The 21,831-nt window shown below is 40.6% G+C and overlaps 2 protein-coding genes across 2 annotated transcripts; one reads left to right on the forward strand and one right to left on the reverse strand.

Annotated features, from left to right (window-relative positions):
- Window positions 1-920: 920 nt before the first annotated feature.
- LOC144662905 (mitochondrial import receptor subunit TOM40 homolog) lies at window positions 921-6,851 on the reverse strand. The gene is made up of 4 exons (XM_078523840.1): window positions 6,634-6,851; window positions 3,901-4,061; window positions 2,546-2,647; window positions 921-1,821 (listed from the first exon to the last, which is right to left on the reverse strand). Exons 1-4 carry the CDS (start codon window positions 6,809-6,811, stop codon window positions 1,273-1,275), a joined length of 990 nt encoding a protein of 329 aa, XP_078379966.1. The 5' UTR covers window positions 6,812-6,851; the 3' UTR covers window positions 921-1,272.
- A 108-nt stretch (window positions 6,852-6,959) lies between these two features.
- On the forward strand, window positions 6,960-20,882 carry LOC144663729 (zinc finger protein ZPR1-like). Its single transcript, XM_078524770.1, has 13 exons — window positions 6,960-7,170; window positions 9,547-9,708; window positions 10,755-10,845; window positions 11,223-11,293; window positions 11,985-12,228; window positions 13,067-13,101; window positions 13,856-13,922; window positions 14,982-15,065; window positions 15,379-15,455; window positions 16,560-16,670; window positions 18,628-18,714; window positions 19,539-19,607; window positions 20,434-20,882. Exons 1-13 carry the CDS (start codon window positions 7,069-7,071, stop codon window positions 20,551-20,553), a joined length of 1,320 nt encoding a protein of 439 aa, XP_078380896.1. The 5' UTR covers window positions 6,960-7,068; the 3' UTR covers window positions 20,554-20,882.
- The last annotated feature ends 949 nt before the right edge of the window (window positions 20,883-21,831 follow it).

Here is a 21,831-nt window from a genome sequence, read left to right on the forward strand (position 1 = left end):
TTATCACGCGCTTTCCCCGGTCACCAAGATTATAGTTTTCTTCCTGCTCCCTGAGAGATATCATCCACAAAATATTGACATTTCGCGTTTATATTTTCCGCCATGGGCAGTCGTTAAAAATATATAACACAAGTCATGCAACTGAAAAATACAACTAGATCCGTATAAACGGTCGAATGAATTTGACATACAATGTATTTACAATTGAATTCTGATAACTCGAACCTATTTCGATTTCCCTTGAAGGGTCGAGTTTAATATTGGGACTCAGCCGCGGTTTAATATTTGACCGTTCTCCGAGGTCCTCTCATCCGCGATTTTGACGCGCTTCTTAGTGATCTCTAGGGTGGGGTGGGTGGGGAGGACGGTTTATACATCCGAAAACGTTTGAAAATAGCTATCTACTTTAATACCAATAACATCGTACTACTGTCGGTAAAGAAAATTTTAGGCGAGTGGGATAAACCTATGAGGCCTTCTACGGGTATTTCCAACGAACTCGAAGTCAGCAAAGGGAGCTGGGGAGAGGCATCGATGGCTACAGGCGTTATATGATTTGAGTTGGCCACAATCCTATTCAAGGGAAATGAAAATTGATTCGAGAAATCGGGAGATCGAAAAATCGCGGATCAAATTTAAGTGTTCGACTGAATGAAGTAAATCCAAGAAAAACAACTTAGTGAACTTAAGTTTGGAGTTACTGGGGGGTTAAAAGAAATTGGGATTTCATTGAAAATAAAAAGATAAAAAATAAATGAAGAGACGAAATTTTGTGCCCTTTAATGGCGGTAATCCCTTTTTAAAAAGTTGATTTCCAGTGGATTGATATTGAAAGACCAAATTACTAGCCATTAGTCACTTGGCAAGATAAATGTAGACACACAAGATAGAAATCATAAACTGACCCAGACACTTCTGCACTTTTAGCGTTTAATCGAGCTTTTATTCTTGGACAAAAACATGGGATGCTTTTTTCTACCACTGGAATGTTCCATTTCTAAAAATTGACGGTGAATCGCACCTTTTTTCGCTGAAGGTGTAGATAATTACATGTACCACAAATGTCAGTAAAATACAATACATAGTTCTTTATCCTATATACTGTACTGTACAGCACATATTCTCTTCTGCAAATTAACCACTCCCAGTTGAATAAAACACTCTGGTATTTGTCCTTCAAGATACAAGACCACACAAAATGTGGAAATTTGGCCTCCACAAAAGATTGTGATACAAACAAACAAAACCTATTACAGGTACTGGTAAAAGCATTTATCCTATGTTGAGGCCGAAACCGAACCGTGCTTGATGCTTTGAATGATTAACCATTCCACTTAATACAAAAGTAAACGGTAAGGGAAGTAGTCTCTTTTCCATAATAGCAGCCACTGTCCAGTTTGTGTCCACCATTCCACGAAATGTAAGATTAGATTTGGGTACCTCAATTTGGTACCCAGCACTAACAGAACTATCGCGGGCTCTTGTGTTATATTCATACTCAACGCCAACTTTAACATTCTCGTTACCCTTGTGCCAATAGCTTAAATGCCATCCTGTCTGACCGACAGTCGCAGAAGCTATCCACCTATCTGCTGTGTAGCGTCCAGCAAGTGACATCATAGCAATTTCCTGGCCAGAGCCATAGTGGTAAAGCAATTCTCCTCCTACGTCGAAGCGTGGGGCCATTCTTTGAAGATAGTGTGCTACAAGGATTCCTGAGCCATTTAGTATATCTATGTTACCAGCGGTAAGACTGGCAGTGAAGTCGTTGCCTTTGTATTCGGCATCACTTTGGACTAGAACCCAGACTGACTTCTGAGTCTGTAAAAGAAAGTTCAACACAACAGTCATATCAACCAACAACTTTATTTGTTGATAAGGGGCAAGTTATAAAGTACAGGGGGGGGGGGGGGGATGGCTATAAAAAAATATATTTTAAAGACCGGTTTTTAGTGGCCCACCCCCGAGTTGCTAGAACTATAGTTATAAAATTATTCATCCTCCCGCCAACGAAACAAAACATAATCATGAATAGGCAACCACTTAGGGGTGCAACATGAACTGTGTGGACCCCTTAACACACACAAAACAAAAAAGAAAACAAACAAAAATCAGAACACTCAAACTGCCAACAGATGGGAGAAGAGGGCAAACGAAAGACAATGAAGACAACGCAAATATATACCCAACACCCCCATGGGTGTACAGAGCCACAACACCCCCGAGACATGGACGTAACCCATGATAAATTCATCAATGAACTGTTGAAAAGCGTGATGGATGCCTCAGATCATAAAGGATTAAAGAGCGAAATGATCGACAAGTCAACAAATTGGAGGTTTTGTAGCCTATGAAACCTCGGGTGAGGTGCACAATGCATAACAGTCGACAGGGAGTCTTAAATATGTTATTTTGCCTTATGGGGTAGAGAACATTGTAAGATAAAGAGCTGGCACTGGTCAGGGCTTGCATGTCCATTTTAAAAGAGGTGACATTGATTAAAGCTACATGTGACTTGAAGTTGAGTAAGAAGCGGAAGCATTACCTGGACTACCATTTTCCCTCTGATTCTGTCTGTAAACTGGTGAATAATTTGAGCATTAAGACTACCACTTGTGTCTATGTCTCCAAGCATCACAGGAAATGCCTACAAAGCAATCACAGAAAGTGTAATACATTTACCCTTTGATACTTGTTAGATAATTGCTAAGTTTAATTGCAGTGACTTTACAGCATGAAACACAGACAAAAGAGGTAACATTGATTAAAGCTACATGTACTTAAAGACAGAACTATCGCACGCTATCATAGCTATTTCCTGCCCAGAGCCATAGTCAACTTAAGGTCATTGCCCCGAAATAAAACTGAACATAGATTTTTAACCATAGGAGCAGGAAGGCCTTATACATGTATATTCCATATAATTCCTTTATAATTTCTCTGCAAGTACTGGCAAAGTACACGTTTTTAGCGATAATTTATTTTTCAAACATAGGAATTGACCTGTTTTCATTTTACAGAAAGAATTTGATCACTACACCCAAAATATGAGAAAAAATTGAAAGGTCACCATACCATACTTGTTAACGAGAAAACAACAATTTACTTCACTCACGGTCTAAGCCGCATAGAAAAAAAGCCACCATTTTGTTTATGTGCATGCGCTAATAACGCGTAAAATTCTGCGCAGTAAGGATGCACAATGCAATACAGGGAAATGACATGTAAAGAGACAGTGTCACTAGTTTTAATTTGAAAACTCAAGAGCCGAAAGACATATGGAAACTACAAAAAAAAAAATAGTGGTCCAATTTTGCTAAAAATCACTATGCAAGTGTACTGAAGTGAGAAACAAGTGATATTAGCATTGTGATGCCATCAGGAACTTTATATCTTAACACAATACTGTATTTTTTCAATTAAATGCCGCAGTGATAATTAAAGTTTTTGGTGATTTGAGTGTAGGGTTTCTTTCAGGGCGCTGTTTATATGAGGGTGGTGTTTTTTTTTCAAAATTCAATTTCTTTCTTGAAAACATTAGTATGGTAACTGCACATTATTGTTAATTTTATAAAACAGAAACATGTTTTGGTGCTTGTCTGATAAGTCATTTTCATCAAGGAAAATAATTTTTTAGGCTTGCTCAAACTTGATCATAACTGCATTTGCTTTTTGAGTCTGTACATTATTCGAATAAAAGCCGCATCACAGTGCGACGTTTATTAAAATTTCTGCTCTAAAATGTGGTGTGTATTAGAGGGTGGCATTTATTCAATGGGAGGCATTTAATCAAATAAATATGGTAAATTCAACCAACCCACAGTCAAACTTGCTACATTGTACATGTACTTATAGGCAACCACATCCCTAACAATGACATTGCATGACGCATTCAATTACCTCATTAGGACCCATCTGCTTGTTACCCACATAAGTTGCTCCAAAGTGGTATGCCCCAGGCCCCATCCCACTGAGCTGGAGAGTGTGGCTGACTTGGAAATGATTGCTAAGGCCCTTGTTGATGACCAGCTTACAGCCTTCAAATGGCGTTGGGAAAACATCTAGAAAGCAACAGAAAGTAATCAGTGCAGGTCCTCTAGCTCATGTTTTTAAGAAGTCACCTTTTGACAACATCAGGGTTGTATATGTCACGGTTTAAATAAACATTTATCTATGGTTTAAATTTTTTCAAACCAGTTTGATTTTTAGTTTTGATTGTCTCAAATTCACTATCATAATCTAAAACAAAGGGGAAATCAAACTGACTTGAAACATTTAAAACCAAAGATACCGTATTTATTCGATTAAGCGCCCTGGGCGCTTATTAAATTTTGGACCTTGAGGGTGGGCGCTTATTCGAGGTGGGTGCTATTCGAGGCTGGGCGCTATAAATTTCACCATTTTTAGCAAGTAGTACGTTTATAATGCAAGATGTACGAAAGCTGAATATTCATTGACAGTTCAGTAAAAACTAAAAATCTCGGCCTCGGGAGTCCGAAAAGTCAATTTTATCCCTCAACAATAATCAATTTCCTCTTTGATCTTATTTTAAAGGGGGGGGGTGGGCGCACGAGGCGGGCGCTTATTACTTTTCCTACCTACAGGGTGGGCGCTAACGAGGTGGGCGATTCGAGGTTGGGCGCTTAATCGAATAAATACGGTAAATTTAAACCTTAACATACATAACAACTGGCAGCCTGCAAACTTTGCCAGTTAATCTGCAAGGTTTCGTCTGCTACTTCAGGCGTCAGAGCAATGCACAGTTTAAGTGATCCCTTAAACTAATGTTTGAGGAGATGTGTTTCCGGCATTTAGGTTTCAAAAAAAAAAAAAATAGTCTGGAGGTATGCCCCAGACCCCTCTGGTTGTGACTGGCTAAAACCCAAAACTGTCTCCATGTAGTGGCATACCGTATTTACTCGAATAGCGCCGCCCCCGAAAGCGCCGCCCCGAATAAGCGCCGATGGGAAAAAAAGCTAATAAGCGCCCCCCGAAAGCGCCGCAGTCCAGATGCGGGCTATCAAGGAATTCCGAAAAACGCAAGCGCCGACCAAGCACCACAACAAACGAGACGAAAGGGCCCGACGCCAGGACAGCAGCGCCACCCCAGCAAGAGATGAAACTGACAACAAAAGACGAAACGAAAAAGAAAAGACAGTGGCGCCAAATAAAAGCGCCGCCAGGCGAAAAATTTAATAAGCGCCACGGTGCTTATCGAGTAAATACGGTACCTGTACTTTTCCAAAACATATAAAAACCTTCACAAAAACCCTGAATATCCTTTTGTAAAATGGCCCTCATAAGAAAAGTTTGGTCAACAAAATCAAAGCATTTTTAAAGCAGAACTGGAGGCTGATACCACTGATCATCATGAACCAAATTGGAAATATTTTGAAGAACATTCCAACACAGTTACATTGGTTTGCTATTTTACAGTGCGAATACTCGAACCGGGACAGTTGGAACAAAGTTAACAATGACAACGTAAATTGAGAACAAAGGATGTCGACCTCGTTAACAGACCAGACGCAGACGAAACAAAGAACAGAAAAATTAACTCAACAACGGTCGGACCCCAGGACTCGCCTATGCGACCGAAAGAAGAAAAGACAAGATGTGACATCATCCAGACAACCGACACCCCGCGGAGGAATCACATGCGCACCCCAGAAGACACACCGCCGCCGGCCGGGCCCGCGAAGACCCTCGCACCCGGACCACGCCCCGACAGAGGCCGAGACAGCGGCCGGACCCCCCGCCAGAGGCGCACGCGGGAGGAAGAGGCGCGGGCCGACGACCCGCTCCCCCGACGACGAGGAGCCACCCGTGCGCCGCCCGCGCCCCGAGAGAGGAGCGCGGGGACGACCCGGGCCCACGGGGGCCCCAGCGGTAGACGGCACGCCGGCGAGTCGCACTGTAAGATTTTTTTGTTGAACTCTCTTGATTCCCTGCTTGAGGTACTTTGGCTCACTCACTGACTGATTAGTTGTTTTCTCCAGAAAACATCCATACACCTCCCACCACCCTTTTGAAACTCTGGTACATGTATGGTAAGTACCCCTCCCCTTAAAAATTTCAAGTGACCTTTTTTGGGTAGTTAAGGATATTTTCTGTAACCGCGCATTTTTTTCTGAGATCTGAGGGTGTACAACAAAGATTTTATTATAATTTTATCACTTGTCAAGGATAAAGAAATTTATTGTGGGGGTGGAGTAAGGTGACTATGCTATATTGCAGTGGAGTACAGATATTTGTAACAAGTGTTGTTTGCGGAATTATTACGAAAATCAAAGCTAAACTGGTTAAAATATGTACTCAAAATCTATGTGTAAAGCAGATTCACCATGTCTTATCTGTAAATGTCTGGATCCGTACTGACTGCATTTTGCCAGTGAGCCAGAAATTTTAAAACTTCTTGAACACGAGCTAAAATATCAGCGCTGTTCTGAATTGACACGTGAAAGTCAGGGTGAAATTTACAGGAATCGAGCCACTTTCCACCTCTTAACAATACATCAAGGGGATCTTAAAGATTCATGATTCAGCTCTACAACGACTGAAGTCTTACATAACAGGGAAATGCACGAAGCCGGTGAAACTTACACGGGTTCTGTGCGAACTTTTGAAACCTACCTTTGCACGCCTTGTGTAAGTCTTCGTACGTTCCGGGGTTGTCATTCGCCTGTTTCTCCGCCGGCGGTGGCTTTGTCTCTATAGGAGGAGGGGCCGTAAGAGGTGGAGGCGGCGGTATGGAGGTAACGTTGCTGGAAGATGAGGGATTCGACGGTGAAGCCGCTAGTACATTCCCCATCTTTGATCGTGTGAACCATGTGCAAATGCTGATGAAAGATTCTGATTGGCTCTTCGATTGGCTGCCATGTTGGAACCGGCGAAAGACTAGGATACGAGTATAGAATGAGCCTGCGGTTTTTGTGCGGTTACATCACCGATCGGAAAAACTCGAAGCTCAAGAACGTGACACATGGCTTAATAAATGTGATTTTTCCGTCGAATTTTCGAGGCATTTTAAAGGTTTATTTTCAAATTCAGTGCGATTGGTCTAGAATAATGAACGAAGAACCAAAGGAGCCACTATTTAAAGACATCAATGTTGACGATGAGCCAGAAACTACTTCTGTTGAAAGCCTGTGTATGTCTTGCGAACAAAACGTGAGTATCTAATACGTAAGCTTAAACCTTACGAAAATTTAGGAGTTTTGTGCATTAGGTGTAATCGTTCCATATATTAATATCATAGCATATTTTAAAGCTTTTACTTTGGGTAGTTTACATATACGTGTGAAAATGAAGGGTCGACGTCTATAATTAGAATAATTGTGTGAGGAGCCTGAAAACTTAAGGTAAAAATATGGGAACTGGGATTTGGGCAAATTTTCACTGGGAAAATGATATTTGGGTCACTGGCACTTAGAATATAAAAAGTAAACCATTAACTTAACTCAGTTACATTTTTGTCAGGTAAAATGGTGGAACATAATAGCTCCACTAAAGCTATGATCAACTAATGTCTTATCCTGCCAACTAGATTTTCTTTGAGTCACTAAATGTATACCTGCCAACTCTCACGCCTTGGGCATGAGTCTCACGCCTGCGAGTTGAAAACTTCGATCTCACGCCAACTCACGCTTACGACCCAATTTCTCACGCCTAGTCAAAAAATGTGAGTTATTACAACCACAAACGACACATTTGTCCAAAAAAATGTAATCTCAAACTAGTGTGAGAATAGAAAACTCCATGTAAAATGAGTAAATTGCAATACTTTCCCCGAAAATGACAAAGTTTTGACAAAAAAAAGCGTTGGGAACGAGGTCGTGTTTAGCAAAACACGTCCACGTACTGGCATCGGGATATGTTCGGAATGTCTTCGGAATACTTCGGACATCTTCGGAATACTTTGGACATTGTCGTATCGTCTTCAGAAATCCTGGCACTCTCAGGATAAAAATCTCACGCCTTTGACCCAGAAAAAGTTGGCAGGTATAAAATGTAACATGACTGTCCCAAGGTGGTGGAGGGAGACTCCTAATATGAAAGGGACACAATGCTTGTCGTCTCACTTAGGGGTGTAAATTAAGGATTTTGGTCTCCCTAAACAGAACACCAATATTTGTTAGCCATCAAGGTCTCATTTAAGGGACCGTTCATTTTTTATGAGGAAGGGGGGCTGGTGGGATTTGAGGGGGGTCATGCAAAAAATATGGCTTCAAGGGGGGGGGGGCAGGCAAAAAATATGGTCAGTAAGGGGGGGGGGGGTCACTGAAAATATTTATACTTTTAGGTGTTGTAATAAGAGCTTCTCTAATAGTAATATTCCTAACATTCCTGTGGTTCTGAAAATTTAAATCTTGCCGGGGTAGGATGCCCCCGGACCACCCTACTTTGTTATGTACCCCTACTTTGATATTAACTCAACCCAACAGTATATTGGTAACAAATTATGCAATCAACCCATACTTATAAACGGCATCCACAATAAACAGTCAAGTCAATGTTAGCTTTATGGAGTAAATGTAATTTGTCCGTTTTTATGAGTGAACAACTGATACATTCTTTAGTCATAACGCTTGATAAATTTTAATTTCACCTGATATATTTTTTGTGGGGGTGGGGTCATTGAAAAGAAAATTGGATTTTGAGGAGGGGCCAGGAAAAAAATTTCCAATGAAGAAGGGGGAGGGGGCATTATATATAACAGTGACTGTGTGTCAAATCCCACCAGCCCCCCTACCCCATAAAAAAATGAACGGTCCCTAAGGTTTCAAGTGAAAAAATAGAAAAGTGCTGTCATATTATTCTGGCTATCTAGACCGATCAGGCATGATAATTGTATCTCTTGCAGACCTCTCAACCTCAAAGAACCGGAAATCTGGAGATCGACGTCAAAAAACCGGGAGATTCGAGTAAAAACCGGGAGATTAATCTTGAAACTGACGGACAAAAATAACTAAAACCAGGTGCTAATCAAGAGAAGGAGTTTTTTTCCTGTTTTAGCAACACAAAAATTAATGTTCTTTTCACGGCTTGTGTCTTCTATATAAATTTATTATGGGTTTCGATTGTGTGTCCAGCGAACGAACTAATGAAATACCTTTGCTGGCTACGGATTTACACAGAATTGGCGCAAGACAATCGCCTTTAGTAAGCTAAAAATGACATTATACAAGAAATTGTATCCTTATAGCTTGTGACTCTGTTTATCGTGAGATTTTTGTGTCTTGTCGTGAGACCGTGAGATTGAACTAAAAGTCGTGAGTCTCACGGCAAAATTGTGAGACTTGAGAGGTCTGCTCTGGGTGTGGGTAAAAAAAAAAAAAAGCTTGTAGACTCCATGCCCAAGTGGTTTCCTTTAGGGCTTTAGTTCAAATTTTCTGATGAGCCTGTTATGTTCATGTTGGAGTCCCCCCTTTCCTTTTCGCACCCAGGATAATTGTTCACTTCAACAATCAGACTTTATAAATTGTATAATTTAGTCATGTGAGTCCACTGATCCCCCATAATTTCTCTTTAATTTGTAATAAATAGGGGACCACCAGAATGCTTCTCACAAGAATTCCATACTTCAGAGAAGTTATTGTCACGTCATTCGATTGTCCGCACTGTGGAAATACCAATAATGAAATCCAGTCAGCAGGAAGAATACAAGAAAAGGGATGTACCATAAAACTAGCAGTTTCATCACCAAAGGTACCTTAGTTTGTGAGCTAAAAAAATGTTTTTGGTTATAACTCATCTTCCTTTTAATTCTATTAAATACTGTAGTTCTGGTTTCTGGTTATTAATTCCTTAGGAAAACTACACAGTAATTACAATTTTATCTGGATGATTTTTTTAAAAGTTTTATTTTTCATGTATCAACTGAAAATTATTATCATAAAACCACAAAGAGGGAAAGATGTCAAAGAGGGCGAAAATAATTGCTTTGGAAAATTGGTGTTAACATTGCTTGCATAGGCGTACGGGACCTCGGACCTGGGGGGCGGAAACCTTATTGCCCGAAAAAAATGACGTGAGAGAGGAAAGAATGGACAACAAACGTGAGAGTTGCCGCCCAAAGCCATTCGTGGCGTGTCCGAGATGTCAAGCCAACCTCGCCCAGCGTCCCTCCCCGCCCCCAATGCACTGAATCCTCCAGAAAAAAAAGTTTGGGAGCATGTGCCACGAAGAGAAGGCAGGAGGACCGGGCAGGGCAGAGCTGACGCGCCCGCGCCCGGCGCAAGGGGCGGGGGGCGGACGGAGCCGGCTGCCCGAGAGAGCCCGACGGCGCGGGGGGCGCCCCCCCCCCCCCGCCTCGTACGCCTATGCTTGCTTGCTCAAAATTTAAGCCTGCCCTTCAAGTTGTGGCTTAAGTTAGTTTTTGAATTTTGAAGCACAGTCAGTCCTGACCTTAAGTGATGTGAACATTGCGCAGTGCAAAATTTGCTTGAGAGGAACTTCAAATCTGACCATATAAGATTTGATAAGAAGGGGTTTTATGTCAACTTTGGCATGTTTCACTTTGGCTCTTACCGGTAATATGCAATCATTTCCATACCCAAAAAAAGCAAAAATTAAGATTGATCAGTGATTACCGGTATTAATAACAATTGGCCGTTTCAACTTTACCTACATAGTTTGAGGAATGATTTTTTTATATATATTTCCAGTCCACCATGCAAAAGTTATGTTTGAGAACTGAATTCAAAATGAGAAAATGATGCAGAACATGTTTTGTGGTATTCTATTTCCTGCAGGATTTAAACAGACAAGTTGTAAAATCAGATGCTGCATCATTCACTATTCCAGAGTTAGAGTTCGAGAGTCCTGCATTTTCACGAAAAGGAGGTAAGGTTGGCAATTAACAGCAGTTTCTTCTGAGATATGCTAGCATTTAGTGCAGCAAATAAGATTAACGTACTTCAGGGATGTAGCTAAGAAAACACTAAGGTGGCTCATCGATCAACAAGCCAGCTGGCTTATTTGGCCTTGGCAGCTCTAAAAGTTTACCCAAGTCTTTGTTTTCACGTGAAACTTCAGCCGGATTTATGTCCCCTTTCAGCCGGTGAAATTAGCCGGCAGCCGGCCCTTAACGACATCCCTGGTTCCGTACTTATGATTTAAGTTGGTCTAGTGGTCTGTAAAATAAAAATTGAAACATACTGTATTACTGTGATTGCTCTCTTTCACATTGTTTTATTGTGTGTCTGAAATTTTTTTTTCAGAACTTAACACCATTGAAGGGCTTTTAGAACGTGCTATTACTGGCTTGGGGCAAGATCAACCAGTCAGAAAGGTATCAGTGCAGTATTATCAAGTAATTTTAAAGTATTAATAATAATTATACAATGTTGAAATCATTTTTATTGACTTAGCATGAGATGTATAAATGTACAATGTAGACATATTGACCTGGTTATTATTATTAATTATTACCGTGTATTTTATTACTTAAGTTCCCTCTGAGTAGGATTAACATTAGTCAGTCACAGTCTACTTAAAAGAGCAAAGGAATGCTCATGCCTGTAAAAACTCTTCTTTCTCTGTTATTACTAATTGTTTGTTAAGTTCTGTGTGCTGAATTTTAATGCTTGGATGCAAAGTTATTCAAGTTTAGTTGCAAAGTTATTAAAGTTTAGTTCAGTATCAATTGAGGTAAAGACGACAAGTTTTCAAAAACCAAATTATATTAATATTAGCTTGTAATTTTATCCAAGGAAGCAGATGTACAGAGACAATAATGGAGTTAAAAAGCAAATTCAAAACAACAAAACAAACAAATCAAAAAAAAAAGAAAAGAAAACATCTTTATTTGCATATTAGTGATTGAACAAAAAATAGATGCACTATCCCAATTGCAAATAACCGCTAAAACCACTCTTTCAGTTCCATTCACAAAATTAAACCATTACCTTAAACTATTTAAAATCAACACATAATTTTCTGTTTGACAAATGTTGCTTTCTTTGTCTTTCTTTATTACACAGATCATTGATCCTGAAAATGCCGCTAAGATTGATAACATTGTATCGCAGCTGGCAAAATGTCGCGATGGAGAGATGAAATTCACTCTGATTCTGGATGACTCATCTGGTAACAGCTTTATAGAAAATCCACATGCACCTGAAGAGGATCCTCAGATGACTGTTGTACATTACACTCGGCAGCCAGAGCAGGATGCCAAACTAGGACTTCAAACTGCTGATGAAGTGGAGGAAAACCAAGATGAAGGTGAGAAAATCATAGACCGTAAGATTCAGGTTATAAGCCCAACAACCAACCCCCCCCCCCCTTATAAGCCCCCCCCCCTCCGGTTATATTCCCATCTACCTGGAAACAAAAAAATACATCGGGTTATAACCCCCCCCCCCTGGATACAAGCCCCTTTCTGCCGGATGACAACTGAACAGGGCTAAAGTAATGTTGCCTTATTATGCATTTTAACTTAAAAACATATTGCAATAAACACTCCTGTGGCTCATTTCAAAACATTTTTTTATTCCGCTAATAAGACCCCCCCCCCCCAGCCCGGATATAAGCCCCTCCGTTTATAAGCCCACCCAAACCTCTTACCAAGTTGTATTAGCCCATGGATCCTGGCAGTTTTTTTTTTGTAACTCTTCACATGTTGATCCATGAAAAGCATAAACCATGAACAATGCGACCCAAATGTTAACTGGGAAATTGGAAAACAATCCTTTTCTGTGACAAAATAAACATGATAATGAGACAGGTTGTATAAATTATGCTTTTAAGGCTCTCAAAGAAAGACAATATCTTGAATATCAATAAAAGGAATATTACTTAGCTTGCCAATGCTGTCTTTCCAGAATATCATTAGGTCATATTGTTCTAGCCTGTTCCAGGCTCTCGGTAGTCGCCTCGTCCCCCCTTGGTTTTTTTTTTCTCGCTCGCCCGCGTTTTCGCTTTCCCCTTCAACTACCCAGAGCCTGGAACAGGCTAATATTGTTCATGCTTTATGCTTTTTACATGGTCAACGTTTCTTCAATTACCGGGGGTAAGTACATACATATTGATTGCTGATCATGTCTCAATTCTCTTTTCACAGATGGAGAAAACAAAGAAAAAACTGTCAAAGAAGAGGTATGAAATGATTTATCATACTAAAACGCAGAGTGAGAAGTTGTACATATTACGATATTGTTTAAGTAAAACCCAGTGACTGAACTAAACTTATTTATTGATGGTTTTGTTTACTGGGATTCACAATTACTGTGTTCCAAAGGCCTAGTATCAATCACTGGTTCCTATGCAATCTGAGAGAAGTGGAGGGGGTCCCCCATATGAACTTGAAGAGATGGAGCTGCTTATCGCCTCCTTAAGGGGTGAAAATTTTGAATTTAGTCATGCTTAGGGTGTTCTGTGCAAAACGACAAATATTTTAAGCTGACAAGGTCTTGTTTAGGTGTGCCACATCGAGAAATAAAGAAATATGTGTTTCAAAATGTTTTAAAATGGTATCTCGTAGGAGTCAAAAAGGTTTGAGCCGTGCTCAGATTCGTCACGAGATTGCTTTCATTCAAATTTCCGACGAGCATCCCTGTCTGTTTCATGTGGGAGCCCCCCCCCCCCCCCCCCAAGGAGAACGATTGCCTGTTTAACAATAATTGTCAGCCACTGGGTTATGCTAGATAAATATTTTTTGCATAGGTATGTCCAGAAGCCACTTGTAAAAGACAGAGAATTTCACTGACATTGTTCTTATGACTACACTTTGCAAACAAGTAAATCGAGCAGATAATCACTGTTTGATTAACCAATTAGGGCAAGCATAATGCATTGTTTACTGGCTTGGTGTATGCTAATCTGTAATATCTTTTTTTTGTTCTTCTGGTAGGTCCTAAATTTCCCAACAAATTGTTCATCTTGCAATGCACCTGCAGAAACAAGAATGAAACTTGTTGGTATCCTGCTGTTGTTTTTGTTGTTGTTGTTGTTGTTGTTGTTTTTCCAAAGAAGCCACTCCTGAATGTGGACGTGGAGTTTTGTTTTGAACACTAGAAGTTATCCCGTGAAGTCGCACATAATATCGCCTGATATTTGGTAGACAATATTCTGCGAAATTGAACAGCAAGACAATTGTTTTATTACTCAACAAAATAAGGCAGGAGATTCATTAAGGTTTGGAGCAGGTGGGCATCTGGGGTTTGCACCAGGGCAAAGTATCCCCAAGGCCCTACTCCGTTTGTTAAACTACCTTATTATTACTATTCGCTGTTTTCACCCTTCCCATAATACATCTGTTTACCCCAAAATTTTTGATAAGCATTGTTTTCAATTTCTCTTGGGATTTACAGTGACGTGCAATCGTCCCCAGAGAAATTGAAAACAATGCTGCAATTTTGGGGGTTTTTAAATAAAACAAGATGTATATGGGAGTGAAAAAGCGAATAACCGTTTTTTGCAAGAACTTAATTTCGCGATTAGACCAAAAAAAAAATTGAAAATGTTAAAAAATAAGTTTTAGCGGGTCTTAATTTCGCAATTGTTTGAAAATCTTAAAAATTATGTCCCGCGAAAATGAGTACCAATACGGCGAAATTACTTTAGTTAGTAAGTAATTTGTTGTTGCAAAATTTAAAGTGCCAAATTATTCTTCTTGTAACGAGGAAGTTGCAGAAGCATTTTGCTCCTGAGAAACAAAACTTTCTAATTTTTTTTTAGAAACCTTTTACTATTAACGTAGGAAATGTTTCCCCGTTTGCGCGCTAAGAAAAAAAGGAAAACAATATTTCCTCAAGTGAGGAAACATTGTTTTCCTTTATCCGATTTTCCTTTTCATTTATCTGATAAATGCTAACAAAGACTTCTTGGTTGCATGTGAACATTGTGAAAAATTATTGGAACTGGAAAAATATTCAAATACTATTACACAGTATTACACCAATTGCCATTTTTGCCTGCGTGTATTTGTACACAGATTTATATGTAGTAAGATTGATTCACCTTAACAAACACTGTAGCTATTCCACACTTTAAAGAAGTCATTGTCATGGCAACAAATTGCGATGCTTGCGGGCATAGGACAAATGAAGTAAAGTCGGGCGGTAAGTTGTTGTTGTTGTTTTTCTTTTTTTTTTTTCACCTTGAGTTGCTTTTCGGTCAATTCTTTTTTTTTTTCTAAAACGATTGACAAGATCACGTGACAAAGTAATGGGCCCTGTTTTGGCGGAAACTTCACACACGCCGTACGCTAAACGCGTCGTTTCATTTTTGCGCGCAATTTACGTAATCGTACCAGCCCTCTAGGTTGGCTAGCCCCTACATGAAATTTCCCGTTGCTTGTACCCTTTCGTTTAAGCTGCACTCCTAAGTACTCCTAAAATACTCCTTAAGATATTGTTTTGAATTTTTCTTCAGCTGGAATGGAAGCAACAGGGACCAGACTCACTCTCAGAATAACAGATCCGGTGGACCTTAACAGGGATGTTCTGAAGGTATGGCTATAAAAGGCACGCCAGTTTGTGAAGCTGAAAACTTGCTTAGATCGTAGGAAACCCAACAATAATGGTTTGATTTTGTAGAAAAGGACTTGATAAATGGCTTGAACCCACTGGAAATGAAGAATTTTTAATGATTGCAAGGATTCAAATGGCTTCAAATTATTGCCGAACATGAAATTTTAGGTTCGCCCTTACGAAGTTGGCGAGCATTGTTTTAAAAATTGTGCGAAATATCTTCAGTGTGGAAAGTGATATATCAAACACAAGAGACAGTGTTTCATCGGGATATCCAAACACCGAGAAGAGAGTTGAAAAACGATGTGCAGCGGAGTATTTTTGACGAAATTCGAGGTGTTTGGATAGCCGATGAAACACTGTCAATGTTTCATATATATCTACTTAATCGAAACAAAAATATGGAGTAAACGAAGAAATAAAATTGTAAATATCTATGCTAGTAAAGACCGGGTATCAAAACCTCCTTCACGGTTATGTTTTTTGTTGTTTTAACTTTATGAATTATTAATGAGTTTGAGAAGCATACGTACAAGGCGGCATATGCAGGCGCAAAGCCTTTACATTATGTTCAACCTTGTACTTATGCTTGAGTCCTTTCGAATATGGTTAAACCATCCTTTTGTAGGCCTTCAGAGGCTGTGACGAAGAACCGCCCGTGCTTGCGTTATCCAAGGTACATAAGCGACGCAACGATGTAAGCGCAGAGCATAATGGGTCCCCATAATGGGTCCCCACCTAGACTTAAACTCGCTTTCAGTGTTACGTTCATGGCTTTCTTTTTTACATTCATCTTTCGACATTGTCTTGCGACGTGCTGTTTGAATGAGCCAATCAAAACCGATACATACCTTTGTTGGTTTCATGCAAATGAGCACAGAAGGTCACGCTAGTGGGCTGTGATTGACGGATTTCGATCCGTGTTGTTTGCTTAGCACGTCGAAAAGATGGATGTCGATAGAAAGCCGCTATGCACGTAACACTGAAAGCGGGTGTAAGACACACAACGCATAATTGGTCCCCTTAATGGCTATCCATCTAGGCACAAAGACAAACTGTTTGTTTTGTTCATTTTTCTTGCAGTCGGAAACTTGTGAAGTGATAATTCCTTCGCTGGACTTTACATCCACTGCTGGAACATTGGGAGGACGATTCACAACGTTGGAAGGTCTTTTGTGTAACGTAAAGGATCAGGTGAAGAGATCATTGCGGTTTCTCTTTTTTCTATGTTATGAGATGTTCGGTAACAGAAGATGGCACGGTTTTCAGGTATCATTTCAAAAGAAGAACAACAATTGAGAGAAGCAATGTTTGAATGGAAATCTGATGGCAAATGAGTCCTTTTTTCGATTGAAATACAGTTGCGCCTTTACTAACGACCATCTCTACATCACGGCCACGTTTATTATTATTTATTTTTTTTCGTCTCGGTTGTCAAACTCCACATGAAGTCTTGTTAGGGACGGACCATTCTTTTTTTAGAGGGGGGGGGGGAATATTGAACAAAATTGTTTGCAGGGCCTGGAAAGACAAAATGAATTGTTTGCAAAAACGATATGTATAACAAAAAATAGTAAGAATTTCGAAAAAAAAAATGTTTGCAGAGGTGCATAAACTAAAAAAAAAAAGTTTGCAGAGGAAAATTTTTCATCCCCCCCCCCCCCCATTCCAAGAAAATAATGGTCCGTCCCTTAGAATCTCCGAGTGAAACTTGCTGGAAGTTGATCGTTGTTGTTGTTCATATGCAAATATTAAAGCTATTCTTATTAGGGAAAACATGCGCAAAAGCCAAAATTTACCACGATGCGCTACCTTAAATTCCCAGCGTGACCCAGAGGGGTACACGGCATTCCCACAGACCTCACCCTTCTATTTACGAGCAGCCTTCTTGATAATTCAGCCAGTTACAGTAAAGTTTAGGTCTCAGTACCCTTGCTAGGAGATTTCGCCCCACCCTCCTCCCCGCAGCGATGGAACATATTCTTTCATGGTCTGCCGACTCGCAAAGTCTCGGGCCGATTCTCCCATATCTTAGGGCCTGTTTATATGGAGGAGAGTCGTCCCTGGTAGGAGGGTTACCCTCCATACCGAGCCACCCCGGGCGAGATAGCTTTCATACGTTTCTTTATAAATAGCTGCGAACTGTTTATATGAGAAATTGCAAAGTTGGCTCGGGGGGCAGGGTGACCCTGGGTGGAGGGTCACTCGCTTTGAAGGTAGGGTGACCCTGGGGAGCGAGCCAACTTTTTTCCATATAAACAGTTTGGTTATTTTCGCCTCGCCTACCAGGGACAAGTTGACACATACAGAGCTCAGTCAACAGGGACAACTTTTTGATATAAACGCTCGGCAAAAGATAGCTCGGGGGAGAGGGTAGCCTTCCTACCAGGAACAACTCTTCTCCATATAAACAGGCCCTTAGTGCATCTGGATCCATTTAGCTTTGGTGGACCTGGTGGGAATCTATTACAGTTTCACGACGCGCAAGTCATGTATCAGGGACATTTAGCATCCCTTTCCCTTGCCCCGGCAAACTGCAGTTAGCGGCTCGCCGTTTGCGGTCCATAGCTTACGTTTCGGCGCCAAGAGCACATCCTAGCGAAATATTAACGAATTTCGGGCATTTTAACTAAGTTGTGAGGATGAACTATGGAATGAATGAACAACAAATATGGCGACTGTCCTGACTGTCCCTCCACGCGTTTGTGTCTACAAGAACAACCAAGATTTATGAATCCGTTGTCCATTTTTCAATTTTTTTTGCTTTTTTTGGAGGGACCATGCCCTTGTACTATAAAAAAAACATAGTACTCAGGATTGGTCTGACTTACATGTGGCTCGATCCATTTTAATGGACAACGAACGTTAAGACCGAAAAATTATTGGTAAAGGACCAAAATCAACTGCACTAAAAAAGTGATGCTGAATGTCTCCAATGTGTGTTAGGCAGGAGCCAAAGGGATCTGGAGTTAGCCGTTAGATATTATTAGTCATTCGATTCGCATGCAAATATGTATTTCGCGCCATGTTTTCAGAGGTGTTGGCCCTACTCACGATCGCGAAATCTTCTATAAGTCACCCAGTGAATCCTTTATTACAACACGCTAATGTCACGTATTCCTTTATTTCCTTTCTTTTCCTTCTGCAATAGCTGCAATCAGTGAATCCATTTGGTCTGGGAGACAGCCCTGCCTTGTTTAATCAGAACTTGACGAAATTTCTGACTGGCTTAGATAAGGTAACATATTTGTACTGTCTCTATCTACTTCCTCCCCCCCCCCCCCCCCCGCCTTCCCTCCTCCTCATTTTTCGGCACGTCACACCCCTCTTTCCCCCTCCCTTCCCCACTTCAAGGGAAATTGTCATTTGTGAATTCTCCCTGTGGTACTGTTATACGCGTACAATGTGTTGTTCACATGTTACAATTAAGGCCTGTTTACATGATTCCGGAATGACTTTCATTCCAGAACGAAATTGTTCCGGGATAAAGTTCGTTCTGCATTTACATAACAGAGTCGACCGGTTCAACCAAAGGCATTTTCACGTGCGCGGTTTTCGTGCGAGATCAAAACAAGGAGGCGCATGTTTCGCGCGAGATCAAAACAAGGTGGCGCATGTTTCGCACGAGATCAAAACAAGATGGTGCATGTTTCGCGCAAACATGTTTTTGTGCCCATTAATGGCCGTATCTGCAATTTTATCGAGTGATTTGACCATAGAGCTGCTTCTTTGGGCTAAACAGTAAATGCTATTACGTTTTTTCGCTCTGAATTCAACTGTGGAGTCCGTATGCGGTTTCATGAGTTGCGATTTCATCTCGGAACGAAATTATTTCTGTGTTTACATGATACCAGAATGAAATGTCATTCCAGAACGAAACTTTCATTCCGGAATGAAAACCGGAATGAACTCATTCCAGAATGACTTGACTTTCGTCTCGATATCATGTAAACAGATACAGAGAAATGTATGGGGATGGAATGAACTCGTTCCGGAATGAAAGTCATTCCGGAATCATGTAAACAGTCCCGTAGTCTGAACTAATGTAATTACTTTTTATAGATAATAAAAGGTGAAGAAATGAATGTGGCGATTATACTGGACGACCCAGCAGGAAACAGTTACATCCAGGTAATTTTCTACACTATAATGTCCCCTGAGTCAATTGGAATGTAATTTGTCTCTTTTTGACACTTGTGAAAGTGGAAGCTGGCCCATAAAAAACGTTTTTTACCCTCGCTCAGTCAAACCCTTGTCAAATTTCTGTTGTGTAGCTAAGGTAAGATGAAATGTCATCTAATTATTGAGATCAGAGAACTGCTTTTCTGCTATGCCATCACATGCAGTTCTCCCCCCCCGCCCATAATTTTGCCAGGTTCCTGTAAAGTTAGCTGGTACCTTGGAAAGAGACTGTAAGAGTTAAATTTCCTGCCCAATAATAACGCAACTACCTTGACGAGCGCTTGACCCTAGCCTGCGAACAGGCTCCCGAGTGGGGTTTCCGAGGGCGAAACGAGCTGCGAACGCGAGCGAAGCGCGCCTGTTCGCAGGCCATTGAACCCGGGCCTCTTAACACAGCAAATACAAAAGAAGGTACGGATGGCCAAATGTGAAGAAGACTAAAACGGATTATGAAATGGGATTTTTTTGAGTACTGTTGGGCTGAACAGTTTTCAAAGTTAATCTCGTTTGCTTGTATCTCTCAATTATAACTTCCAGCAGAAACATTTGGTTACAATGAAGCTATGGTTTTGTCATTTATATCCATAGATATTTTATTGCAAACATGCATTAAGTTTCATAGCGAGAATTTGGCAAATATTTTAAAAAAACGTAACTCGGCCGTGACACAGTTCCTTTAACCTGGAGTCCAAATGTACTTATGAGGCCACTGTGGCTGCTACAAGCTTTGTAATTGTATAGGGAACTAACGAAACGATGCTTTTCCTTTTTGCAGAATTTATACGCGCCTGATCCCGACCCTGAACTGGAGGTAGTTCATTACGAGAGAACTAAGGAACAGGAGGACGAGCTGGGAATTACAGACATGAAAACAGAAGGATATGAACAGAGCTGACACTGAACTTTGTTAAACAAATGGAAAATCTGTCGGTGCCAAACCTCCGCCTCCTCGGTCTGCTACTGCCGAGGAACCGAAGGACTCTGGGTTCCAGTTTGATCGCTCAGATCTATACCGCTGGCCAGTGCGCTCGAAAGGCTCTGGAAATCACAAGATTGTAGGCGAGGGATTGTCTTCTGCAATATCGGCTACGATATCCGGGCCAGGATGATATAAAGTCATGAGTAAATACTAATTAATACCTTTGTACGCACTTCGTTTATTGACCTGTAAGGAGGCTTGTAAAGTTTAATAAAGAGAGTCATGTCACAAAAACTGTGCTTTGTTTTCTTGAAACGAGCGCGGGACTGGGTACAAATATTCAATATCGATTGAATTGAAAATTGGGCCTGTCATCTGAAACAGCATCCAAACATTAGTAACTTTACCAAATTTGATTGTTATTGGTTTAAACACGTAGGCATGGTACTCTTTTAAAAATCGATAAAATAAGCAAGCTTAGTATGGGCCTAGATTGGATGGACAGCTGTCCCTCCAATCCATACTAAGCTCTCTTATTTTAGCGATTTTCAAAAAAATACCATGCCTACGTGTTTGAACCAATAACAATCAAATTTTGTAAATAAATTTTTTTCTTTCGGATGTCAGGGTTCGAATTCGTTTTTTTTTTTTTAAATTAAATCAATTTTAAAACTCGTACCGAGTCCCCTGCTCTTAACTCGTGGAAAGTTTTCTCAGACAGTTTAAGATCATCCTTGATGAGATTGCCTTGCCAAGGCCTCTATTTCGTCGCGGTCAACTCGTTTCGGGTCACGTGGGTCGTTCGGCCCGGAATGCCCGGATCAGCCGCCACTGAAACGAGAAGTGACGCCAGACGATACCGTGAAGGCCTGGAAAAATGCCGTACAGGCTTCCCACAAGTTGTTCGGCAAATTTTTGGCAACTTTTCATAATTCCAGGAACAATATTTTATCCATCCTGAGAATTTGCAGCGCGTTTTAGTCTTGCCATATTTAGAAGATTTTGGAATGTTTCCCGAAGGCCTGACAAACATTTCCGAATTTTTTGGAAGATTTCCGAAGCGTGCCGAAGATTTACAAGGAAGATCCATTTATATTTATCTTACAACTGATACGAATTTTGGCCCATTTAGCATAAAACATCGGACATCCTGTTGCAATAAAATTGCATCAGATAATGGTAAGAAATCTTATTTTTGCAATTTAGCATATTTTAACAAAAGACCACACTCGAAAGAGCAACTTTAAAAAATAA

This window comes from Oculina patagonica, chromosome 8 (genome assembly GCF_052425735.1).
Source record: "Oculina patagonica isolate OP01 chromosome 8, crgOcupat, whole genome shotgun sequence".
In the NCBI taxonomy this organism is placed as follows: Eukaryota; Metazoa; Cnidaria; class Anthozoa; order Scleractinia; family Oculinidae; genus Oculina; species Oculina patagonica.

Excerpts from the sequence above, each read along its gene's own strand:
- LOC144662905 (XM_078523840.1), bottom strand. The coding sequence starts at position 6,811 with ATGGGGAATGTACTAGCGGCTTCACCGTCGAATCCCTCATCTTCCAGC. Across the intron at positions 2,648-3,900 it reads AGCAGATGGGTCCTAATGAG|GCATTTCCTGTGATGCTTGG; the intron begins GTAATTGAATGC and ends ATTGCTTTGTAG. Across the intron at positions 1,822-2,545 it reads GAGGGAAAATGGTAGTCCAG|ACTCAGAAGTCAGTCTGGGT; the intron begins GTAATGCTTCCG and ends TTTCTTTTACAG.
- LOC144663729 (XM_078524770.1), top strand. The coding sequence starts at position 7,069 with ATGAACGAAGAACCAAAGGAGCCACTATTTAAAGACATCAATGTTGAC. Across the intron at positions 7,171-9,546 it reads GTATGTCTTGCGAACAAAAC|GGGACCACCAGAATGCTTCT; the intron begins GTGAGTATCTAA and ends TGTAATAAATAG. Across the intron at positions 12,229-13,066 it reads GGAGGAAAACCAAGATGAAG|ATGGAGAAAACAAAGAAAAA; the intron begins GTGAGAAAATCA and ends CTCTTTTCACAG.